This window comes from Haliotis rubra, unplaced genomic scaffold (assembly GCF_003918875.1).
Source record: "Haliotis rubra isolate DU_JTF1 unplaced genomic scaffold, ASM391887v1 Scf39, whole genome shotgun sequence".
Taxonomy (NCBI): Eukaryota; Metazoa; Mollusca; class Gastropoda; order Lepetellida; family Haliotidae; genus Haliotis; species Haliotis rubra.
In genome coordinates this window covers 2,697,157-2,717,747 of record NW_025767068.1, presented here as the reverse complement: position 1 = coordinate 2,717,747, position 20,591 = coordinate 2,697,157, and the positions used below count along the sequence as shown (strand labels likewise).

Genomic DNA, 20,591 nt, shown 5'->3' with positions numbered 1-20,591 from the left:
GTTTTATTTATGACATGTTATTTGACATCATCACAAAAGTGTTGGAAGTTTCATTCAAACTTGTAAAAGCCTACAATATGTGGCACTACAGGATTTCCTCGTGTAGACAATAAGTATGTGTACCACAACCTGTGGTGGAATCCTCATGTTTGTAGGTCAGTTTTGTTGTGAAATTATAACTTACCAACATAATGTTGATCCTTTCCATATTTCAGAGCTGTTTAGCATTCCCCAGCTTTCGAACCCACTCCGTCTACGATACTTGCCAACATGGCCTCCTACGATCCTACCGATCCTGAGATGCAGTATCTTGCTGTGGACCGCAAGAAGTTGCTGAAGGAGCAAAAGCAGTCCTTTGATGCCAAGAAATCTTGCTGGGCGCCTGATGCTGAACAAGGTTTCCGTGCTGCAGAACTGAAGAGCACAAAGGGCGAAGACGTCACAGTACTCATTCTTGAGACAAACGAGGTATTAGTGCTAAGATATGGACATTTCGGTTTTACCTAGTGTTCACCATATGCCAACTGCGCATGTCTGAACAAAAGAGGTGCCCAGGACACGATATGGAGGATACACTCTTATTGAGATTTGATTTTTTTCCTACTTATTATTTCAGACTAAGACGTTTAAGAAGGATGAAGTTCAGTCGATGAATCCTCCGAAGTTCGAGAAGATCGAGGATATCGCCAACATGACCTACTTGAACGAAGCCGCCGTCCTGTACAACCTGAGGTCCAGATACACCTCTGGCTTGATCTATGTAAGTAACATACTGTAACGCAATTACGCACGCACGCACGCACGCGCACACGCACATGCATATGCGCATGCACAAGCACGCACTAACACAAACACACACTCAAGCACACGCACATACGCAGAAACACACAGACATAGACACACACACACATGCGTGCACGTGCGGGCGGGAATATATACCTACATAATATCCGTGATGGCACGCACATAAAAAACATGTTTGTATAAATGACGAACCATCTGACCAAACGAAAATCTCCGTCCTCCAGACGTACTCAGGCCTGTTCTGTATCGCCATCAACCCCTACCGCCGTCTACCCATCTACACCCCGTCCATTGTGGCCAAGTACAGAGGCAAGAGGAAGACCGAGATGCCTCCTCACTTGTTCTCCATCTCTGACAACGCCTACCAGTTCATGGTGCAAGGTAATGTTTACTTTATATTCTACAATTAATAAATAACACATAATGTCAGAAGAAAAGAATAATCAGTCTTGACCATCTTTGTAACACATTTCATTTAGTGAAAAAGGCCAAATAATTGAAAATTATGTTAATTAATTTATTATGCTAAAGTTATTTGTGACACCAGGTGTTCGCGAAAAGGGTAAGCACCCGCTATACACATAATTTGCCTAATAAAGCAAGTACTCATAATGTGCTGAAAAACTAAACCTAAAGCTAAACCTAATTATATAAATAACATAGAATGTATACAAATATTCTTCATCTAAGTCTCACAAGAGATTACTTTCATCAGTAACTTCATAGATATTACCATTTGTTACAGATCGTGAAAATCAGTCCATGCTCATCACGTAAGTTACCCATTACGTACACATTGCAGTACAGGAAAACAAAAAATACGCGGTCTTTCTACACATTAGACTGCAAGTTTTGGTAAAATCACACTGTAAAAAACAATATATAGTAAAACAATATATTGAAATTAACACCGAATGTAACTGCACAGTAGTATGTATTTTACAAAGAATAAAATTTTCACCTACATATCAGTGGTGAGTCTGGAGCCGGAAAGACGGAGAACACCAAGAAAGTCATCGCCTATTTCGCTTATGTCGCTGCTGCCTCCAAGGGAGAAGCGGAACAAGACGAAAAGAAGGTGAGACATCTCAGTAAAGTTTCAGTAGAGATCTGAGAATTTCAGTAAGAGTTGTGTATATAATATTCGTTCTTAACTCAACAATATTCTCAAATATATACAGAGAATAAATCAAACATTCCGACCTTGTTAGGATGTAACAACACCTAATGCATATCTTTAAGGGTTCCCTCGAGGATCAGATCGTGCAAGCTAACCCTGTTCTTGAGGCCTACGGTAACGCCAAGACGTCCCGAAACAACAACTCCTCCAGATTCGTAAGTTTTTAGAAGATCATTCACTCTAATACTTTTAACTGAAATGGAAATGAAGTATATAATCAAATAAAATTAAGAATACCTCCAGTAATAGTACTCAGCATAACATTATTTATTTCAAAATATCGGTGTTAAATGGTGAGAGATTATTTTTCTTCCACAGGGAAAATTCGTGAGAATTCACTTTGCTACATCTGGCAAAATCGCTGGTGCAGATATTGAAACATGTGAGTAACTCGACCACGTTTGTTCGAAATCTTAAAAATGTTTAGGAATGCATATAAATGCTTATGTTTTGTTATTTCAAATAAATTCATTAGACAATATTCTGTGACACCTATTGGTTTTAATGAAATATATATTTTGTCCAGATCTTCTTGAGAAATCTCGCGTGACATATCAACAATCTGTTGAGAGGAACTACCACATCTTCTACCAGATGCTGTCACAGGCCGTTCCGTCTGTGTTAGGTAAGCAGAAATATACATACATTTATCTTCGAACGACAAACCCTGATTTGAATTCTGCGAAAAAGTATAAACCTTTATTCAACTCATTAATTCAAATCAATCTTCATTTACAGAGACGATTGTGGCCAAACCTGATGCTGGTCTGTACACCTTCATCAACCAGGGAGTCCTTACAGTCAACGGCATCGACGACAAGGAGGAGATGAAAATGACTGATGTTAGTTCCATGAGTACTCCATCAACACATAGAATACATTAATAACTATAATTTGCACAATCATTTGCACTTCATATTTTACTGTGAAGACATTCAGTACAGAAAAAGGAAGAATCAATAAACAATATAACCGTTCTCCTTTGTACTTTTTAACATTACATTTTAACATTTCTCTTTTTCAGGAAGCCTTCGATGTCCTGGGATTCACCGGGGACGAGAAAACTAGCGCCTACAAATGCACAGGTTCAATTTTGCACATGGGTGAGATGGCGTTTAAGCAGAAGGGTGAACAGGCTGAGCCTGATGGAACTGCTGTGGCTGAGAAGGTTTCCTTCCTGTTGGGTGTCAACTGTGGTGACTTCTTGAAGGCTCTGTGTAAACCCAAGATCAAGGTGGCCATGGATTACGTCACCCAAGGACGAACCAAGGATCAGGTTCTCTATTCTGTTGGTGCTTTGTCCAAGTCCCTCTATGATCGTGTGTTCAACTGGCTGGTCAAGAGGGTGAACCAGTCACTGGATACCAACAAACCCAGGCAGTTCTTCATTGGTGTTCTGGATATTGCAGGGTTTGAGATCTTTGATGTGAGTAACACTCATTTTACTATGTAATAACAAGACATTAGAGTTATACGTAATTTATCAAGACGCAATGTCAATATGTTGGTACTCATACCTTTAAGTAACTATGAATTGTATTACACATCGATCGTTCTTATCAGATTGATATTTGTCTTACAGTTCAACAGTTTTGAACAGCTCTGCATCAATTACACCAACGAACGCCTGCAGCAGTTCTTCAACCACCACATGTTTGTGCTGGAACAGGAGGAATACAAGAAGGAAGGCATAGTCTGGGAGTTCATTGACTTTGGAATGGACTTGCAGGCCTGCATTGAACTCATTGAAAAGGTAAGGCTTTTCACCCATAACTAATTATTCTGGGCCACTTTGTAAAAATTGACAGGAAAACGTTAAGATATAGGAAAACATTAAGATATATAGAACGCTTATAATCATTTAAATAAAGTAGCTTGTCTAAACCAGCACAATTAAAAAATCCATGATAAGTTCACGTATATTTGATTAATATTTTGTATAAGTAACAAGAAAAAGTTAGCATGCTGATTACCATTTAAATAAGCAAACATATTTTCACTAGCGCAGTCGAGCTATTTATGATGATCAGGACTATTGGTGTTTTTGTGATCGAATATTCTTTGAATGTTCATGTTTCAGCCTTTGGGTATTCTATCCATCTTAGAAGAGGAGTGTATGTTCCCCAAAGCTTCTGACAAAACTTTTAAGGACAAACTGACGGAGAACCACATGGGGAAATCTCCAAACTTCCTGAAACCAAATAAGTCAATGAAAGGAGGACAGCATGGTGACTTCGCATTGAAGCACTATGCTGGTACAGTTCCCTACAACATCGGAGGTTGGCTGGAGAAGAACAAGGACCCTGTCAACGAGACCATTGTGGATCTCCTGAAACAATCTAAGGAGCCACTTGTCCAGTTGCTTTTCTCTCCAGCTGAACCAGGTGTGTAGAGTTTGTGGCACTTTTTCACGAGATGATTGGCGTTATTATCTTATTTGAGCTTAATTAGAATGATATATGAGTATTATTAATAAAAATATTGATTTAATGGATAATTGAATACAACTGATATGTGCAAACACCTCTCTCTGTATTGGTAATTTCTAACTTGTCAATGGTTCAGATGCTGCAGCGGCTGCTGGAGCTGGTAAGAAGAAGAAGAAGAGTTCTGCTTTCCAGACAATTTCCGCCACTCATAGGGTAAGAGTATATTGATAACGTCTTTCCCTATGCAATTTACATGTGTATGGCTTGCCTAAGATCCCTTGTGTATTTGTAGTATGTTATTTAATGGGAAACAGTTACACACTTACTCTCGAAACTTTAAAACACATTATCTATGAAGACTCAAAGCATTTGTAAGAAAATATCAAATGTAATAATTGTTATTTGGGGGGCCTTATGTAATAATCATGATCAAATATTTGTTTCAGGAATCGTTGAACAAGCTGATGAAAAACTTGTACACAACTCATCCACACTTTGTACGGTGCATCATCCCCAACGAAACCAAAACACCAGGTGATGACATTTTGTCACATCCATTTCCATAAACATTTTTCAGTCAGTCGCATATTTTGTATCATTTAACGAGTGTGATGTTCCTTGACAAATGAAATCAATGTGGAAATATTTTCCAGGCCTGATTGATGCTGGTCTCGTGCTCCACCAGCTTCAGTGTAACGGTGTCCTTGAGGGTATCCGTATCTGCAGGAAGGGCTTTCCCAGCAGAGTCGTGTACTCTGAATTCAAGCAAAGGTGACATACTCATTTTGATCAATGGTTAGCAAACACAAGATAAAATATTCATCATCATTTACTTGATGTTAACTATTCTCCAATATTTAACTGGCATATGTTAGATGCTATATCGCGTTTAATACATAATCCTATTCAAACCATATCAACAATTATGTTTTCTTTTGTTTGCAAACAGATATTCCATTTTGGCTCCCAATGCTATTCCCCAAGGCTTTGTTGAGGGCAAAGTTGTCTCTGGGAACATTTTGGAGGCTCTGAAAATGAACCCAGATGAGTACCGTCTGGGTAATACCAAAGTATTCTTCAAGGCTGGTGTCCTCGGTTACCTCGAGGAACTTCGTGACGAGCGACTGTCTACTATAGTGGCTCTGTTCCAGGCTCACATTCGAGGCTACTTAATGAGGAAATACCTGAAGAATCTACATGACAAGAGGTACCAGTGTACACTTTATCTATTATCAAATTTGTAATAAGCCTTATTTACCTGTCCACTGTGAACGTATATGGTAACGTGTTATTTAGAATATGCTGATTGGTGATTGTTATTAAAATTCTTTCGAATTTCTCTGTAAAATTTAATCTTCTGATAAATCAATAACGAGACAAAGTATACTAATGACAAAAATGTATAATGAAATATATTTCAGACTAAGATGTCAGTAACAATATTCAATAACAATATTCAAAATGATTCTTTGCAGAGTTGCCCTGGAAATGATCCAGAAGAATATCCGCAAATGGCTGGCCATGAGGAACTGGTGTTGGTGGAGGTTCTACACCAAGGTCAAGCCTCTTCTCAGTATTGCTGCTGCTGAGGATGAGATGAAACAAAAGGAAGAAGCACTGGTCAAAACAAAAGAGGAGCTTGGGAAGATCACGTCCAGGTCAAAGGAACTGGAAGAACAGAACGTCACCCTGATGAAGGCCAAAAATGATCTGGCCCTCGAGGTCCAAACCAAGCAAGATATCATCGATGACTGTGAAGAAAGAGTTGAGCAGTTGCTCAAACAGAAAAATGACTTTGAAAGTCAGCTGAAGGAACTGGAGGAGCGTATCTTGAACGAAGAAGATGCAAATGCTGATGCTGTTGAGAAGAGGAGACAAATGGAAACTGAAAACGATGAGCTGAAGAAAGATATTGAAGAACTTGAGAGCTGTCTTGATAAGGTACTTACATAATCTCTCCACTTGATAAACAAACTAGACATGACTGAACTTGACTCAGTTTTATAATATGCAGCCTTATGGAATGTAACTGCCAGGCTACACAACTGATATGGTAGGTCTAAGTGGTTAACATGTCAAATGCACTGTCTATCATGTTAAATATACTGCCTATTGCTATGGATTCACACCACATCATGAAAAACCTTCCAAACCAATGTTGATAAAAACGCTCATTTTATGTTATTTTATAGGCTGAACAAGAAACGAAAACGAAAGAAAACCAAATCAGGACCCTTCAAGATGAAATTGCCCAGAAAGACGAAGCTATGGCCAAACTCTCAAAGAACAAAAAGGACATTGAAGCCCAAAACCAAAAAACAGCTGATGCTCTCCAGGCCGAAGAAGACAAAGTCAACCATCTTACTAAATTAAAAACCAAACTAGAACATTCTCTGGATGATATGGAGGATTCTCTTGAACGTGAGAAGAAGGTGCGAGCTGACGTTGAGAAGGTCAGGAGGAAACTGGAACAAGATCTGAAGATGACACAGGAAGTGGTTGAAGAATTGGAATGCATTAGACGTGAAATGGAAGACACCATTAAGAGGTACAGTAGTGTTGTATACTAAGACCATTTAATTTTCAAATTGCCACTACTTCATGACAAGCTTACTGATACATATTTCCCTTTTTGTAGAAAAGACAAAGAAATTGCCACGATAAGCTCACAGCTTGAGGACGAACAAGGCAATGGGGCTCAACTTCAAAGAAAAATCAAGGAGTTGCAGGTATAACGGTAGCTTGTACTATTTTCATGCTTAATGAACATTCGAAAAAACATCACATTTGATGTTATTCAGTCTTCATCCCAAATCAATTTCCAAATTAAATGCTAATGATAAACACTAAAGTAAAATGTAATGCAGCCCTCAACCTTCTTCTGGACACATTTTAGGCTCACATTGAGGAACTTGAGGAGGAACTGGAAACAGAAAGACAATCCCGTTGTAAGGTTGAAAAGCAAAGGATGGAGTTGGCTCGTGAACTTGAAGAACTTTCAGAACGTTTGGATGAAGCTGGCGGTGCCACATCAGTACAGGTACGGACATCGGGTTAAAGCATGATCTTTCACTGTAAGGAAGTTCTTGGAAAGTAAACTCATCACTACTACTGCTATTATTACTACTACTTACACTACACCTACTACTACTACTACTACTACTACTACTACTACTACTACTACTACTACTACTACTGCTACTACTACTACTGCTACTACTACTACTACTACTACTACTATATAAATACAGCTGTAACAAAAAAAAATATAGGACTGTTTTTTATACATTTCATCTGTTCAAACAATGACAGGTTGAGCTGAACAAGAAACGGGAACAGGAGATTCTAAAGATGCGAAGAGAGCTAGAAGAAAGTGCTATTCATCATGAAACACAGATTACTGTCTTTCGTAAGAAACACCAAGATGCTGTCAACGAACTCGGTGATCAACTTGAACAGCTACTCAAATTGAAGTGCAAGTAAGTGATGTAAATGTGATGTGTATGAGGGATCCGTGATTGTGGACAGACCAAATATGAGTGAATATAAAAGGCACACGTTGAGCTATGTTGAATTTAAACCCAATTTTGTCATCATGTCCTCAGACTCGAGAAGGAAAAGCAAATAATGAAGGGAGAGATTGATGAACTTCAAGTCCAGTTTGATCACGTCAAGAAGAACAGGGTAAGCAGTTACATTTGTTCATGTTAGTGATATGCAACATACGTCTGCAGGTGAATCAAGTCATTTAGTTGACAAACCGATAAGCAATCCATAAAATCCTTCTTTGAAGCATTATATTACAACCTCATTTCCCCAACAGGGATGCTCCGAAAAGATGTCTAAACAGATGGAGACCCAGTTCACCGAATTGAACCTGAGGATTGAAGAGTCAACTTGGCAAATCAATGAATTCCAGTCCTGTAAGTTCAAACTACAAACGGAATGCAGTGACATCACCCGTCAGCTTGAGGAGGCTGAACATCACGTCAGTCACTTGAGTAAAGAGAAGTCCACTCTGTCTAGTCACTTGGAGGAAGCCAAACGAAGTTTGGAGGAAGAGACAAGGGTATGTGATCTGATCTGATCTGATCTGATTTTTCAGCATATTCAAAATAATCAATTCAATAACGTTAATGGAATGGAAAACCTATTATCCACAAAACGACATGATTCTTTTATCTGCATTTGTCTGATTACGTGCATCCTAATTTTTATAACGTCATATGCAGATTCGCATGAAACTCCAATCTGATGTACGAAACCTGAACTCGGACATGGACAGCATCCGTGATCTGCTGGAGGAAGAGCACGAGAGAACTGCCACACTTCAGCGTCAGCTGGCCAAGGCCAACAATGAAGCTCAGCAGTGGAAGTCCAAGTACGAGACTGAGGGCATTTGTAGGATGGAGGAGATTGAAGAGTCCAGGTAAAATACATGTCATTAAACTATCGTATCTGCATATCAACACCACATCTTTGCTTAACTTCACATTTGTGCTTTCCATTACTTTTAAAGAATAATAATAGTGGAATTTCAGTATTTTGAGCAAGGTTTATATACAACATTTTCTTGTCCCTCCAGGCGGCGTCTTCAGGCTAAGCTGACAGAATCTGAACAAAACTTACAAGCAGCTTATAGCAAGTGCAACGCTTTGGAAAAGGCCAAATTTAGACTACAGGGAGAATTGGAAGATTTAATGGTCGATGTTGAGAGGGTAGGCACTTATGACTAATGAAATTCTCATCAATGTATATATGCATTGACGTGACAGCCCCTTTTGTAATATTCTATGAGAAAATATGAGTAGAGAACAAAGGCTGATTGCTGCCTTTGCTTCTATGTCATCTTGTGAATGCATCATGGTTTATTTGGCAAAATAAGCATCGAGATCAAGGCTACCAAATCAATAAGTCACTCATAATCTTGGACCTTGGTATATTCCTGAAAGATTAATATGTGACTCGTCTGTTTCCATGTGCTCATAGCATAACTGTAATTAAATCATAGTTGTCTGGAGTCAGATTTGTTCTTAATGTGGTTATCTTTTAATGTACTTGTCATAGTCTGAGTGTCTTATATATTTACATCAAGCAAACCAATACATACTTCAGGCTAATGCAACATCTACGACCTTAGAGAAGAAGCAACGAACGTTTGACAGAACCGTGCAGGAATGGCAGGTTAAGGTCACCAATCTGCAGACAGAGCTGGAAACTTCTCATAAGGAGTCCCGTAACTACTCATCTGAACTCTTCCGCTTCCGTAGTCAAGTTGAGGAATACCACAGTCAAGTGGAGACTTTAACAAGAGAAAACAAGACCTTGTCTGGTATGTATCTTTATTCTCTTAGCAGGTACTAAAGACATTGTGTAACAGCTGTACAACACGTTTACATTCTTAAACATATGCCATGTAATCCATCTTGAATCTTCTCATTTAGCCATATAAAGTGATGTTTCCAATCCTACATTTATTTAAATGCAAATCATTTTTGGCGAGCTTGTGTGTGCTTTTGCTAATGAACAGTTTGTGTACACGTTCATGCTTCAAATCATTCAGCTGAAGTCCATGAAGTAACTATTCAATTAAGTGATGGCGGCCGCGGTGTCCATGACGTTGAGAAGATGTACAAGCGTCTCCAGATGGAGAAGGAAGAACTCCAGACTGCCCTGGAGGAAGCCGAGTCCTCTCTGGAAAAGGAGGAGTCCAAGGTGGCGAGAATAATGCTGGAGTTGGCTCAAGTGAGAGCTGACATCGACAGACGTATAGCAGAGAAGGAGGAAGACTTTGAGAACACTTCGGTGAGAAATTGCTATTCTAAATATAACTGTCATAGTACAGTCCCGACTGTAGCATGAGCATGTGTTTATGAAAGACGTCCCTCTTGTTGGAAAAACTAGTAACATTACGAATCATATATCTATTTAATTGCATACAATATCGAACAAAAGATTACACTGCATGGAGGTAGACGTGCGCAACAAAGAATGTAGCTAATGTATGCTCGGTTCTAAAGTTTATTTATCATGCTTGTGTCTTTCTACAGTCGTAACCATCAAAAGGTTCTGGCGTCCCTGCAAATCAGTTTGGAATCCGAAACCAAGAGCAAAACCGACGCCATGAAGATCAAGAAGAAATTGGAACAAGACATCAATGAGCTTGAGATCGCCCTTGATGCAGCTAATCGTTCTCGTGTTGAGGCTGAGACAAGTTCCAAGAAATACTACACTGAGATCAGGGTATATCATAAAAATTTGTCATACCTAAGAATTAGTTATATATACCTAGCAGGTATAATGATTTTAACCTATTTTCAGTCACAGGTTTGTCAGAAATATGGTCAGACATATTATGTAGAAGATATTGGCACTTACATGTGGTTTGTAATATTTTAGGAACTCAACATTAAGATCGAGGACTTCCAGAAAGTGCGTGACGAGTCTCGTGAAACCTACCAGTCTCTTGAACGCCGTTGTAACATGCTGAAGGGAGAGACTGAGGAGATGCGCACATCACTGGAGTCATCTGAACGCGCCCGCAAAGCTGCTGAACTTGAACTGACAGATGTCACAGAACGCATGAACATGCTGACCGTCCAGATCACCTCAATCTCTAACCAGAAGAGGAAATTTGATAGCGACATCATTGCAATGCAGGTAAGATGGAATAAGATATTGCAACAGTAATTGTAAGCGCATTACCCGAAACATTTCCATCCTGGATCACCACTAGAGACAGATTTCAAGTCAATATCGGCAAACCATTATATCGTTTGTCAAAGAAAGGGTATTTCATTTTGCGTGTTCATGGGAACTGTCCAAGTTACTTATGTCCCAACTCTTTTTTAACGAAGCCAGTAAATAATCGTATATCTTTTCAAATCCACAAGTGCATCTTCCCAATACTTTGGGAATTATTCATTATTTATTGTTCTGTGTATAGTCCGACCTTGATGACATGAGGAGCCAACTAAACAAATCCGAGGAGAACTGCAATCGTGCTGTGGCCGATTTCACTCGTGTGTCTGAAGAACTCAGAGTTGAGCAGAACAATAGCAGGCAGTTGTTGAAGGTCAAGATGCACTTTGAGAGTCAAGTTAAGGAACTTCTGATAAGAGTTGAAGAGTCCGAGGGCTTGGGACTCAAAGGAGGCAGAAGGGTGATCCAGAAACTCGAGCTTAAGGTAAGCATAATGGGGAGTTGTGAGCTGTTGTACTTTAACCATATAAAATAGAAATTGTCCCAGCTAATATACATCCACTGATTTCACACTCGTAATCTTGACAATAGATAAAAACGTGTGAAAGGATTTATTAATAAGGAAGTATGATATTTTCACATTAACTAGTATTAGTATATCTTCATTTGTAATCGTTTAGATTCGTGAACTGAATTCCGAGCTTGAGAACGAGCAGCGCCACCATGCGGAAACCCGGAAGAGTTCTCGTCTTGCTGAACGGCGTCTGAAGGACCTGATGTTCCAGGCTGAGGAGGACAGGAAGACCCAGGAGAGACTCCAGGAGACTGTGGACAAGCTGAATGCCAAACTGAAGGCATACAGGATACACATTGAAGAAGTGGTAAGCGACTTCTTACAATCCAGTACTTCAATTTGTGACTCTCTGGAAACAATTAATGATTATTAAATGATTATTGAATAGATACTTGATAAAGAGAGTATCAATCACACAAACACTCATGTACATTAACCTATTCGTTGAATTACACATACGTTTTATCCACGAAACTACATGTATCTAATAGATGAGGCATCTGCCAATAGATATTGCATTGGTTTTTCCAGTATTGTGCGGTAACAGCTGTGAATGCGATTCAGTCAAAGGAAAATCAGGCCCGCCAATCAATGCATGGTCGAGATTCATTTGGAAATGGTGTCTCATCATATTCAATGACTATCGATTATGTAGTGGCACTGATCTCACTCCCTACCAGCACATTTATCAATTATTAGGGTTATGCTGCATTAAACCATTTCATTACAACCTGGAGAAGGCGTTATAACCAGGATGTCCAATTTCCACAACAAACAGCGACCCCAAAAGTATATATAAACACGATTACTTGAAAACCTATTTCCGTTCCTTTCAGGAGGAGATTGCCACCATGAACCTGGCCAAGTTCCGCAAGATGCAACAGGACCTTGAATATGCTGAAGAGAGAGCCGACTCCGCTGAGGCAACTGTCCAGAAACTGAGAGTCAAGAACCGCGTCTCTGTTTCCTCAGTTAGAATCTATTCCAAGACGTCTAAATAACTGATGTCGGCTGGCCTTCCAATGAAGTGATTACTGTTCAATATTTAAACCTAACTTATTGATAAGCCTCTTTGTTTGAAAGTCAATAAAGCATATTTATGGAAAAAAGTTTCTGTCCTAACCAGAGATTATTTCCGGATATCGCATGTCACTGTACTCACACTGACAACATCACTACACTATTTTTCACTCCAGACTATTCATACAGTATTACTTACTGTATACAATATCACTGTATTCATCACATGTAGGTATCACTGAAAACATTACTATACTATTTTTCACTCCAAACTATTCATACAGTAGTACTTACTCTACATACATACTGTATAATACCTATCTCACTTCCGAGTGTATTAATACTATGATAGGTATTGAATTTACCCACTACATAATACCCTCTCAATCCAGATCATTCAAACTATTTTATGAATACACAACGCCATTTAGAAAGTTGCCAAATGGAACTAATGTTATACTTGGGATTACACTTTCTCAGTTTCTACGTGTTTTAGAAGTTATATTAGGTTGAGTCCCATCTGGGATTCGAACACACACTCTCAGAGTCTGGCTCATAATCGCCAGCACACAACGTCAGCCATCTAACCCACTCAGCCAGTGCGGTGCCTGACTCTGGGAATGTTTGATCAATACACGTAAACCTCAGAATGTGAAATATTCCTGTTATAATAAACTCTTATTATTCCTTCTGAAGGGAATGTTTCATGCCTTGTACAAATGTACATGTATATGTGTAGTAGCCATGCATTTCAGTGCTGGGATTCTGACCACGTACCTTCTGATTTGAGGTCGGACGCCTTGTACAAATGACCAACAGGTTAACGCAAGCCGATAAGGTAAGGATGTCACCTGTGGGATAAAACAACGCCCTGCAACAAGCGCTTTGATGTTGGTTTAACACATATATACATGTACATAAAAACGCAAGACACTGTGACGCCGACTGACAGGGGCAGCTTGAATGTGGTGCTCTCAAAGTCTATATCTCCCTACGAACGCTAGGTCGACCAGAACACAGAGTGGGCATCATATTCTTACACTCATACATATTACATGATCCCGCCAACACACATCTAGGTATAATCCATATAGGATAAGGGATCCAAAAGGCTAAATAAAAACGTTTGTGTGTTAAGGAAAACAAAAGATATTCTGAAATCAGACATGTTGTGTTGTAGTTCCTCAACAACAATCATTACAAAAAGTGTTTCATTAACATCAGCACAAGCGTTGTCCTAGCATCAGTCATCAACACAAACAAATTAAGAACACTGCTTGTATATGTCTTGTAATCATGAGGTTTACAAGACATTTACCATTTGTAAATGAGATTTACAAGACATTTACAAGTTAGTAAATAATTGCAAAGAGAGATAGTTGGTATGTGATTTGATTTGATTTTTTCTGTATGAGCTCAATGTAGTTTTACGTCCAGCTATAAAGGCGTATAACAAAACTGAAATGTGCCCATGAGTACAACATTGTGTTAGCGGGATGACATACTCTAGTTGCAATGATATTGACAGGCAAAGTGATGAGGTTCTCATACTATTCCCATCGCGTTGCAAAGCACGTAAGTGGACATATATGGTCTAATGCACATAGCAGATTAGCAGACAAGGGTGATTACACTGGCGGTGACATGTATATTACAATCAGTCCAAAGTGCTGAGCTGCCGGTTGTTCCGTATATCGCCATGTGATTACTAAGATGCTCATGTGAAAACCCTAGCACCAATCAGAGTGAACAGCATGTAATCAATCCATTAAAACTGAACCCATCTAAGCTGTTATATCTATTTATTAAAACCTCAGGCCGTTTGTAAACATAATATCGGTTAAAAAACTTGTGATATCTGAAAACCAAAAATGATTTCATACTCCAAAATAAACTGGATTAGTAACATTTTTCAAGCTATCAAACGCAGCTTCAAAATATTAAATGAGATACATGTTGTGTGATTAAATGGAACATAAAGCATTATAAAGGCATAAATGATGCTTTAATGACACATGTACTGATGGAAAATATATAATTACCTGTATTAATTAACTCATGACAAGAAACATCAACTTGGGAAGGTAGATTTGTATCAGTTACATACTCAACTGACGAGGCTACTTTATCAGTTACTTGCTTATACTCTAGACAGGCATTTCTTACTCACGGAGGCATTTCACTCAGGTAAATTGCGGAACACTTGATTATGTGATTGCTTGAAAGTAAATCTTGAAGAGCAATCATTATGTTGGATTTTACCAGAGCAAGTTACACCAATGTCATAATGAATTTTATACGGAAGATACGCTCTACATCAAAATGTGGTATTTACATTGTTTTCGGTTAATAGCAGCTATCTAAAACATATCAGCCTCTTTGACTTTCCGCACACATATGTGAACACAAATTAAACCAAAGCTTGTGGTTCAGGAGAATACATCCAATGTCAGAGAATAAAGAATATGCAATATCAAGATGGCAGTTTCCATGTAAAGATTGGGTGTGTAACTTAAAGAGAAGTACTATAAATATTTAAAAGCTTGTGATATCTGAGATATTTTGGGGAGATAGCAGTAAACAAAAGTTGTGAAAACAACAGAACCGAGTCCACTTGGGAACCTAGTGTATTTTACATCGATAATTTGATAAAAGAAAGAGCTGCACGGTGATACAATTTAAAAGATTGGTCCTTCACAAACTGAAAAATTGAACATTCTCTCACTTATACTACAATAAACAGTATGGGAATACATAACAAAATATACGACTTTAGGGATACCAACTTCTTGTTTATTGCATAGAGCAACGTTTCCATGTACATCGTTAAGGATAAACGGTTTATACCCGGACTGTCGACAACAACAAATAATCCTTCCAAATTACTTGTCGACAGTCCGGGGAAAGGGAGATGATGTTCTACATGAGTGACTTCACGCCCAGTGTTCTCGAAATTAACAAACTAATTAAAACAGAGAGCGATATATATAGAAGACAATATATTTATTTAGTCAATATAATAACATGTATGTATCATATGTCACACAATATAACATATTTGTATATTTATTTCATAAATCTCACACAATATATTTGTGTCTGTGTTTTATAGAAATAAGTGATTTCTACATGTGTATAAGCAATAAATATATAAAAGATGAGTCCAGATATTTCTTCTAATCTGTAATGTTCAGCCAGGATGAAGCAACTCTGACACATGGTCTGTGTAGTTCAAGAAGGTTGGCAAGAAGGTCGGCCTTCAAGGACCGAATCCTAGCGTCGATGATTCGATAGCGACGTCTACGGGCGAGATCTCTGCTGTCCTTGGATCTGCTGAATTTTAACTTCAGTAGCTGATCGACTGTTCTTTTTGCAGCATTTGCACAACCTCAAACACATTCGGATGTGTCTTTATGGCGTACTTGTTGATTTTGTTGTGCCAACCTTCCAAATTATTGTTAGTTCTGTGTCCATCATTTTCAAAATGATGATTCCAAGTTGGCAGAGTCCATGGACCTTCTACCCAGGTGGTAGTAACGTAATCCAAATGTTTCCAAATAAATGTTTTCAACAGCAAATCAATAACCCTTCTACTCCCAAGACAAAATAAGTTGTAAGCACTTATCTTTCCGGTATTTTTTTTGCATGTTAAACTCCAAAATGGTCATCCTTCCAATCGCATAACGTAAAATAATAGTTTGTTTGCAAACTTATTTCTCTTACAAATTGTTAAAAAGACATTCTCTATAATTAACGTAATTCATTTACTCATGAAACGAACGAACATAACCAATCTCTTTCATTAATTAACACCGTCACGGTATGTTGAGCACGCGATGTCGACGCTCCGGGTTTTTTGTTCTGTCGACGATTAGCAACATCCTATTTTTCATTTGTCGACAGATCGGGCTGACACCGGATAAACAAGCTGACTGGTTGATGATTGAATAGTTGATTGAAAGAGTCTATCACTTGAACGATGGAGTCGATTTCCATTTGGTGTCCTACTGCAGTTGATTTGACAGACAGGCTCTATCAATCAGTTGTTCAATTAGCATCCAATCAGCCTGTTCACAATTTACTGCTTTTTGTATATAGACTATAGATAGTATATACACTCCGCCCGGCTTCATCCAGTTATGTGCTACTTGCTATCGATTACCTGTTGTTGTTTTTGTTAATCTTCTGTTTGTCACTACATACTATACATATATACTTCTCATCATCTGTTTGTCACCCGTGAAGATCCGGGGTAGAATAGGTTGTCAGCAACCCATGCATATGCTTGCCACAAAAGGCGTAAGAGGCGACTAACGGGATCGGGTGGTCAGGCTCGCCAGCTTGGTTGACACATGTCATCGGTTCCCAAACGCGCAGATTGATGTTCATGCTGTTGATCACTGGATTGTCTGATCCAGGCTCGATTATTTATAGACCTCCGCCATATAGCTAGAATATTGCTGAGTGCGGCGTAAAACTAAACTCACTCACTCACTCATCTGTTAGTAGTACATTTGTTCTTGATGACGGTGTGGGAATAAACATAGAAACACGGGTGTCACTACCGTGGGAAACACGGGTGTCACTACAGTGGGAAACACGGATGTCACTACACTGGGAAACACGGGTGACACTACACTGGGAAACACGGATGTCACTACACTGGGAAACACGGGTGGCACTACACTGGGAAACACGGGTGACACTACACTGGGAAACACGGGTGGCACTACAGTGGGAAACACGGATACACTGGGAAACACGGGTGTCACTACACTGGGAAACACGGGTGACACTACACTGGGAAACACGGGTGACACTACACTGGGAAACACGGATGACACTACACTGGGAAACACGGGTGGCACTACAGTGGGAAACACGGGTGACACTACACTGGGAAACACGGGTGGCACTACAGTGGGAAACACGGGTGACACTACACTGGGAAACACGGGTGACACTACACTGGGAAACACAGGTGACACTACACTGGGAAACACGGGTGACACTACACTGGGAAACACGGGTGGCACTACAGTGAAACACGGGTGACACTACACTGGGAAACACGGGTGGCACTACACTGGGAAACACGGGTGACACTACACTGGGAAACACGGGGAAACACGGGTGGCACTACAGTGGGAAACACGGTGTGACACTAAACACTGGGAAACACGGGTGGGGTGACACTACAGTGGGAAACACGGGTGACACTACACTGGGAAACACGGGTGACACTACACTGGGAAACACGGGTGACACTACACTGGGAAACACGGGTGTGACACTACACACGGGAAACACGGGTGACAACAGTGGGAAACACGGGTGACACTACACTGGGAAACACGGGTGACACTACACTGGGAAACACACGGACACTACACTGGGAAACACGGGTGACACTACAGTGGGAAACACGGTGACACTACACTGGGAAACTACGGAAACACGGGTGACACTACACTGGGAAACACGGTGACACTACACTGGGACACTACACTGGGAAACACGGGTGACACTACACTGGGAAACACGGGTGACACTACACTGGGAAACACGGGTGGCACTACACTGGGAAACACGGGTGACACTACACTGGGAAACACGGGTGGAAACACGGGTGACACTACACTGGGAAACACGGGTGACACTACAGTGGGAAACACGGGTGACACTACACTGGGAAACACGGGTGTCACTACAGTGGGAAACACGGGTGACACTACACTGGGAAACACGGGTGGCACTACAACACGGGTGACACTACACTGGGAAACACGGGTGACACTACAGTGGGAAACACGGGTGGCAACACACGGGTGTCACTACAGTGGGAAACACGGGTGACACTACACTGGGGAAACACGGGTGACACTACACTGGGAAACACGGGTGACACTACACTGGGAAACACGGGTGGCACTACACTGGGAAACACGGGTGACACTACACTGGGAAACACGGGTGACACTACACTGGGAAACACGGGTGACACTACACTGGGAAACACGGGGTCACTACAGTGGGAAACACGGGTGACACTACAGTGGGAAACACGGATGTCACTACACTGGGAAACACGGGTGTCACTACACTGGGAAACACGGGTGACACTACAGTGACGGTGACGTGTTTTATATTAATGAAAAAAGAGAAATATGCAGAAGTCGCATGTAAATTTTATAAATCGTTGATTTTTTTCTTGTGGAAATTCCTGTGATCTAGTCACAGGTTTCATGGTTTCATGACAGGTTTCATGCATTCTCTTCTTTATTAGTTTTTAATATGTTGGGTTTTACTCTGCTTTCGTGATCTCTCGGTTCGTTTGACAGCTTTCTTTATAAACACCCTTCTTATTCGTTAACAGGTCCATGGTTGTATGGTATTGTTCACGGTGAGAAATCAAACATGCGTCCTTCAGAAATTTAGTCAATAAACTCAACTGTATCTCCGAAATCAGTTGAATTGGTGTTAAATCTGTTCACCCAGATATGGTATTACTCCGAAAAATCAGTTCGGTCAAATAACTCTCAACACCTCAAATGGATTCAGTTCATTTTCGTGCACACGTTGGAGGTTTTTCTCCCGTAGGAGTAATATCCGTTGGAGTTTTGACCTACGGATATTTTAACTACATGGACTTTTTAAACACTCTCTCCACCCAAACCTAGTACCTCTTCTACTGACTAGCCAGATAGCAGGGTTGGGTCAAGGCATCTTAATGTATTCCAACGATTACATACAAGTATATGCGAGATACCCGCCCCTGTTTCATCCCCCTAATAGCACCAGCCTGGGTAACAACAAGTAACATACAAACTGAAAGTGTGTTTATCGATAATTTCCAGTAGAGGCTACAAGACATTTGTCTGCAATCGTGGTCATTTTCGTTATTCTTTTTGAACACTATTTTATATTACAGATTGTTGAAAACTCATACATATACTAAACATCACCTGTCTGTTGTAAAAATAAAGAAATGCATGTATTGTACTTCTTTGGCAATATTTCGCCATTCACCCAATGAATTCTATATCCAGAGTGGACGACTATATTAGATGGGTAACAATCAAGCTAGCAAGGATGAATATCGCTTTTAACCTACTCCAGTGTCAAACAAATACATCCCCGTAAAGTAGTTTAATTATATATAAACGATATATATATCGTTAAATATTCCGACACCTGTCAAACATTCCTGATAAATTAACAACACAAAACATGTCCATGTATATATATTAGGCATGTTTGTATACAACCTAATTTGTAACTAATAGTTTAAAGTGTGTGCAACATCGCCATCGCTATATGCATTAAAGATATGTGGCTTCGTAAATACAAGAAGATTGACTGACTGAACAAGAAACTCAGACCGACATTTGAAAGTTCGTACGGTAGTCAAAGGATAGTGACAGTGGTGGAAAAGTTTATTGGATGCAACATTCCAATTTTCAGATGCAGTATAACGGTGCCCGCTTGGGCTTATCGGTTGTCGTGAATGGACTTGCTGCAGCTGGTAACTAAGCAGGACAAAAAAAGGGTTTCAGTCATCAGTAGGCCTGTCCCTTCTACATATATACATGAATCAAATAATATATATGACATATACGAGTTCTGACTTATACAAAGAAATGTGCACAAAGTTGTGCACTCGATAATAAATGTGGCGGATGGACAAAGTTTCTACATTTCCCTCAAAACTTCGGTTGGGAGGGGCATAATAAAAACAGTTACTAGTATTACAGTTAACAGGTAACTACAATAATGTACTTCGTATACCGGAACTGCCAGAATTAGTTTTGCGGTAATAGCATTCAGTTCATGAACTTAAACAGCCATATCTCTTACTTTGGGGGCAAGTTGAATATAATAC

The 20,591-nt window shown here is 39.8% G+C and overlaps 1 protein-coding gene across 1 annotated transcript; it reads left to right on the top strand.

Moving 5' to 3' along the window:
* Window positions 1–270: 270 nt before the first annotated feature.
* On the top strand, window positions 271–12,698 carry LOC124286654 (myosin heavy chain, striated muscle-like). The gene is made up of 32 exons (XM_046723054.1): window positions 271–468; window positions 617–760; window positions 1,029–1,185; window positions 1,550–1,577; window positions 1,777–1,882; window positions 2,047–2,139; window positions 2,303–2,366; window positions 2,511–2,609; window positions 2,723–2,826; window positions 3,009–3,410; window positions 3,567–3,737; window positions 4,065–4,368; window positions 4,550–4,626; window positions 4,860–4,947; window positions 5,067–5,184; window positions 5,363–5,620; window positions 5,889–6,354; window positions 6,606–6,961; window positions 7,052–7,142; window positions 7,310–7,453; window positions 7,726–7,892; window positions 8,019–8,097; window positions 8,237–8,482; window positions 8,646–8,842; window positions 8,999–9,131; window positions 9,529–9,745; window positions 9,977–10,214; window positions 10,461–10,656; window positions 10,813–11,073; window positions 11,360–11,599; window positions 11,796–11,996; window positions 12,526–12,698. Exons 1-32 carry the CDS (start codon window positions 271–273, stop codon window positions 12,688–12,690), a joined length of 5,808 nt encoding a protein of 1,935 aa, XP_046579010.1. The 3' UTR covers window positions 12,691–12,698.
* The last annotated feature ends 7,893 nt before the right edge of the window (window positions 12,699–20,591 follow it).

Bases quoted from the DNA above. Each gene is read 5' to 3' on its own strand.
- LOC124286654 (XM_046723054.1), top strand. From the start codon at position 271: ATGGCCTCCTACGATCCTACCGATCCTGAGATGCAGTATCTTGCTGTG. The intron at 2,367-2,510 runs GTGAGTAACTCG...TATTTTGTCCAG, and splicing joins TGGTGCAGATATTGAAACAT to ATCTTCTTGAGAAATCTCGC. The intron at 11,997-12,525 runs GTAAGCGACTTC...CGTTCCTTTCAG, and splicing joins GGATACACATTGAAGAAGTG to GAGGAGATTGCCACCATGAA.